The following is a 5493-nucleotide window of genomic DNA, read 5'->3' as shown; positions in this document are numbered from 1 at the left end:
GCCCCTAATTATTCATAAACTTTAACCTCCAATAGAATAAAAACTAGCCTGGTACAAAAGATCCCCTCCCTCAGTGTTGTCATGGATATATTGCCTATACATTCTGACTATAATGATTTTTTTGTTGTGAATAACATTTAACATGGGGGTCAATGAGAAATTACTTTATTATGAAACCTGCCCCTAGTGGACACTCGATGAACTCCAATTTTTGGCACTTTCAATTGGATCAACCAGGAAGTTGCTGTAGTTGGGACTTGGATTCAGTAAAGTTTATAAAAGAGCAAAACAATATATAAATAAATAGTCAACACAGATAGTGGCCATGAACGTGACAAGATGGAGGGCTCTGAAAGAACAGGCTCGCCTGCAATTACATCTTATTACCAAAGAGGCTGCTAGAAACAATGTATCTCAGTTCTTATACATCTGTAAATGCCCCATATTATTTTTCCAGTTTTGTATGATCTTACTAAATAGTAATGAGGAAGGCTTTGTGAATTTTAAACCATTACAAATCATGATTTTCATATTTACTAGGAATGAAATTGTAAATACTGTCCATGCATAAATTGTTGACTGCAAAAAAACGGGAAGTAAGCAGTAAAAAGTGGCACAGCACTGCCCCAATGCGAAATCTCAGCATTGAAATTCCATCTTTCTGTTTAAGTAAAACCCTCCTAAGTTTTTTCTCTTCCATTTATAGCAATGATAGTGAGAGGCAATCATTTTAATTCTCAGATTTATTTATTTCAGATTCATTTGATGTCATTTGCTGCAACAGGCGTTACATAATAAATCTGGTTTCAACATAGCTTCATCTTGAGGGCAAGTTAGTAAAACTAAGCATGGAATCATTTAACAGAACAGTAGAAAAAATAAGCCAGTAGCCAATCAGTTCAATGGGAAACTGTAAACACGTAAAATCACGAAATGGTTGTATTTCTCCATTAATCAGATTGGTCACTGACTTGCTCCCCTGACTAATATCAGCACTCAAATGTAAGAATGAAGAAGGGAAGTTCAGAGAAGTTCATCAGTGTGCTGCAGTACAAAAAGTCTCTAAGTTGGCAAGACTAAATACAGATTTTAAAATGTTTCCCTTGCTTAGTTTCAACACTCCTTCAATACCTTTGTGTGTTTTCCTTTTTTATTATTTGTTGGATGTCAGTTCAGAAACAACTGACCTGGCCCTTGTGTGTTTAAGGCCATGTTTACCTTCAGAAACTCCTGCTAAATGATGTTCAACAAAACAGAGTAACAAAAGTCTTCAGTGATCATTGAAACTCAACTGGTAACAGTGTAACAATATATTCATCTCTCCTGTTGAACATGCTTAACGGTATTTCATAGCACCATTAACAGATTAAAATCAAATTCAGGAGTTTCTGAAGGGAAAGAGGGACGGCTCTCCTTTTTAAAATCTCCTGGAACTGACTGATGAGACTGTGGACTTGGTAACAGTAGCACCACCGCCATAACCGCTGCCGTAACCACCAGACAAGCTGCTGCCACCGAAGCCGAATCCACTGCTAGAGCTAGACAATCCTGGAACGTAAAGAAGCACGTAAGTGTTATCATTTATTCCTCCATATGTCTTTGTGAGCTGTTGATTCAGGTATCACTTATGATGTTATAAAAACTGAAACTTACCACCACCGCCGGAGGTCTGCTGCACATGGATGGTTGCACTTCCACCTCCGCTGGCCAGTCTAATTGTGGAATAATAACAAGTTAGTGTTGAATTAAGAATTTAATGTAATGTTGCAGTCATTAAACTATATTCAGTATTCAAGTTTAACCCACCTGCTCTCCTCTCCTTCCAGCAGTTTTCTGTAGGTGGCGATTTCTATGTCCAGGGCCAGCTTGACGTTCATCAGCTCCTGGTATTCGCGTACCTGGCGGGCCATGTCCTGCTTGGCTCTCTGCAGAGCATCCTCCAGGTCCCTGATGCGGAGCTTGGCATCCTTTACTGCCAGCTCACCACGCTCCTCAGCCTCTGCGATCTGAGCCTCAAGGCTGGCTCTCTGTGGAAAATGATGCCACAGATGGTTTAATAATTGCGAATCCTCTTAAATAATAAAGATTGTGAATAACATTGTATCATCCACCAGAAGGTCTTGAAACATACCTGTCCTTTGACAGCCTCAATCTCATTCTGAATACGTGCGATCATGCGGTTCAGCTCAGCAATCTCAGCCTTTGTTGTGCGCAGGTCATCACCATACTGTCCAGCAGAGCTCTGCATCTCCTCATACTATTATGAAAAATACAACAAGGTATATGAAGACTATGATCCATAAGGTTGTATGTAAATGACATAGGACAAACTTAAACTTTGCTTTTGACTCACCTTCTGTTTGTACCAGGTCTCTGCTTCAGCCTTGCTGCGGTTTGCAATGTCTTCATACTGAGCACGCACTTCAGCCACAATAGAATCCATGTCCAATTGACGGCTGTTGTCCATCTCCACGATGACGGAGGTGTCCTTGATCTGGCCCTGCAGCTCACGAAGCTCCTACAGAACCAATGGTTATTGCAAAATTGTTAACTCTTTGTCATTTATTATTTATAGATTTAGCGGATGATCATTATAGTATTATGAAGTATTATATAATATAGATACATACAGCCTCATAGACGGCCCTGAGGAAGTTGATCTCATCCTGAAGAGCATCAGCCTTGGCTTCAAGCTCCACCTTGTTCATGTATGCAGCATCCACATCCTGGATAGAAAACCATGTAAAAACAGGAAGTTTTATATTAAAACTGAGGATTTAAAGATAAAAAATGAAAAACCATCTTGATGTACTCGTACCTTCTTCAGGAGTACAAACTCATTCTCTGCAGCTGCACGTTTGTTGATTTCATCTTCATACCTGTTGCAACATAAGGCCATGTTTTGGTGTATCTGCTCCATTTTGAATATCTGTGTCCTAACTTTTGTTTGTGTCAAGCAATCACTCACTTCCTCTTGAAGTCCTCCACCAGGCCTTGCATGTTCCTCAGCTCTCCCTCCAGCTTGCCCTTCTCATTGCCGAGCCCATCAAGCTGTCTGCGCAGGTTGGAAATGTAGGCCTCGAACATGCCCTCGATGTTTGAGCGGGTGGTGGTCTGGTCCTGCAGGAGGCTCCATTTGGTCTCCAGCATCTTGTTCTGCTGCTCCAGGAAACGGACCTGTGGGGAGATAAAACCATGGAAGATTGTGAAATGTTGTGTCAAAAAACATTTTCAGTTTACTTGGTTTGTGTTTGGGCTCAATTGTGATTTATTAAAAAATCCTATAATTTATAATGGGTATTATCAGTGCAAAAAGGGTGTGTCATTGCGTTATCAGGTTTTAAAAGGTCTCACCTTTTACTACATGACTGCATAGATAGCTATTAAACTGAACTGCCACACCCTAGCCACAACAATTGTTACTCATGACGGATTGTTCTTGCTTGCTTGCTGTTCAAGCTATGTTAATGCTAAAGTGTGTTAAAGGGAACACTTTAGCCTTTTAATGCTTGCATAATATCAATAAGATAATAAGATAGAATTATTTCTTTCTAAAACCAATCAAAAAGGTGGTATTTTCTATTGCGGCGTTTCATGTGTATGTGCCTTTAAAATTCTTTATCTCTTTTGTGCCTATGAGTCATCCTGCATGCTCTGTTGAGCTATGAAGGCCACACAGTCACTCCGGCTATGAAAAAAACTAGGTGTGGCTGATAAGAGTAGTATTATGGGATGAGTGCTTTGTTTCGTGAGTTTTCATCAGAGTGCCAACTTATAGTGTTTAGAAAGTTTCCCTCAACATAAAGCATGACTACATATGGTTTGAATGTAAATATTAACACAGATGTATGACTATAGCATTTAAGGCAACTGAAAGTTGATTTACTGCTCTGTACTAAGCATTTCTGTTGCCTATAACAACCAGTGATAGGTGCAATGTGCAAATGACAGACTTTGGTCTCTGTGGGCATAATTCAGACGGATCCCTTTTTTCTCTGGCAGTCCCTCAGGTAAGTCACTTGAATATAATCATCACCCATGTTTAGATACTCACAGGCCAGCTGTTACCTTTGGTACATTTGGGATAAAGTTGCCAGTGTAAGATGAGTTCAAAATCAGAAACAAACTTTGAAAGTTGTATAAGCTTTCCTAATTCTAGACGCTGTAACTCATTGATGGCTACAGTATGAAAGAGATAAGATTCACAGCTGTCTTGTCTTGAGCAGATTGATGTTACTGTATTATTTACTAAAGTTTTAAGTTGATAGCTGTTAGAAGTAAATGTAGCCTAGCGAGTGTATGTAAGTCATCAGCACTGCGATGAGGTCTACTTGTACATAAGATAGTCACACAGAGCACACAGGAACCAACCTTGTCGATGAAGGAGGCGAAGCGGTTGTTGAGGGTCTTGATCTGCTCCTTCTCCTGGTTGCGGACAACCTGGATGGTGGGGTCAATCTCCAGGTTCAGAGGGGCCAGCAGGCTCTGGTTGACTTGGACAGCTGTGATCGGTGCAATGAAGCCACCTGCTTGGCTAGAGGAAAAGCCATAACTACCAGAACCACCACCCATTGACATACCAGAAGACATACCAAAACCAGCTCCAGCACCAGCACCACCAGCACCATAACTGGACCTTTTTACAGAATAACTGCTAACTGTTGGTGCAAAAGACCTCCTGGTGCTGCCACTAGAGCTTGTGACTGAGTAAGCCTTTCTCGGCATCATGTTTGCAGTGGTATGGGTTGTCTTTGAGCAGAGGAGAACAGGAGATGAGCAGTCTTCAAAAGGAGAGCCAAGTCCCTCTGAGTGTCTGACTGCAGACTCTGTCAGCTTTTATGTCTGAGCCAAGCGAGGGGGAGGATCCACTTCAGCGACTTCAACCTGTGCTCTCACTTTTACTGTCCAGCCTCCCCTCCACCTCAGCCTCTGGCTCTGAATGACAGGAATGGCCAATCCTGTAAAACAGGTAGGGAGGGTTTGTCAGAAGATAAGCAGTGACACACCCTGCATCAGGGCCGGCTGAAAGGGAAGAGAGTGAGGGCTAAAGAAGTGGACTGAAAATGTGATTATGTAAGGAAAGAAAGCCTCTTTATAACTCCTGTAGCCTTCTTCGTGTTCACAGAGCAGTGACTACAATAATGACTCGGTGGATAGTTAAGGTGTTGTGGATGAGTAAAAGGTTAAAAGGTTCAAATATATTGAAACACCCTTTTCAGAAAAAAAAAAAATCAATCAAAAATCAATAAAAATTGCAACCTAAGCCAACATTAATACCTTTCAATCCATTAAGACATTGCAAAATGAGTATTAGCTTATCAACATACAACTCCCTCATCTAGTATGTCTATATTACACATTGTTACATTGTATATCCACTATTTGTCAGGGGCAGTATTGTATTTGACAGCAATATTACAGTACAGTACAGTAAAGCACTTAAAGGTGGCTGCTCCTTAACCGGCTATGACATTAAAGTGCTGTTTACATGTC

At 40.8% G+C, this 5493-nt stretch overlaps 1 protein-coding gene across 1 annotated transcript; it reads right to left on the bottom strand.

The window, feature by feature from the left end:
- Window positions 1-725: 725 nt before the first annotated feature.
- On the bottom strand, window positions 726-4830 carry LOC310965476 (intermediate filament protein ON3-like). Its single transcript, XM_083939091.1, has 9 exons — window positions 4372-4830; window positions 2969-3177; window positions 2819-2879; window positions 2631-2726; window positions 2354-2518; window positions 2132-2257; window positions 1807-2027; window positions 1654-1712; window positions 726-1548 (listed from the first exon to the last, which is right to left on the bottom strand). Exons 1-9 carry the CDS (start codon window positions 4726-4728, stop codon window positions 1418-1420), a joined length of 1425 nt encoding a protein of 474 aa, XP_083795217.1. The 5' UTR covers window positions 4729-4830; the 3' UTR covers window positions 726-1417.
- Window positions 4831-5493: the final 663 nt, after the last annotated feature.

This window comes from Echiichthys vipera (assembly GCF_963691815.1).
Source record: "Echiichthys vipera genome assembly, chromosome: X".
Classification (NCBI taxonomy): domain Eukaryota; kingdom Metazoa; phylum Chordata; class Actinopteri; order Perciformes; family Trachinidae; genus Echiichthys; species Echiichthys vipera.
Note: the sequence above shows the minus strand (reverse complement) of the source record. Positions and strands in the feature narration are given on the sequence as shown.

Excerpts from the sequence above, each read along its gene's own strand:
- LOC310965476 (XM_083939091.1), bottom strand. The coding sequence starts at position 4,728 with ATGATGCCGAGAAAGGCTTACTCAGTCACAAGCTCTAGTGGCAGCACC. Across the intron at positions 2,258-2,353 it reads AGACCTGGTACAAACAGAAG|TATGAGGAGATGCAGAGCTC; the intron begins GTGAGTCAAAAG and ends TTTTCATAATAG. Across the intron at positions 1,549-1,653 it reads GCAGACCTCCGGCGGTGGTG|GATTGTCTAGCTCTAGCAGT; the intron begins GTAAGTTTCAGT and ends TTTACGTTCCAG.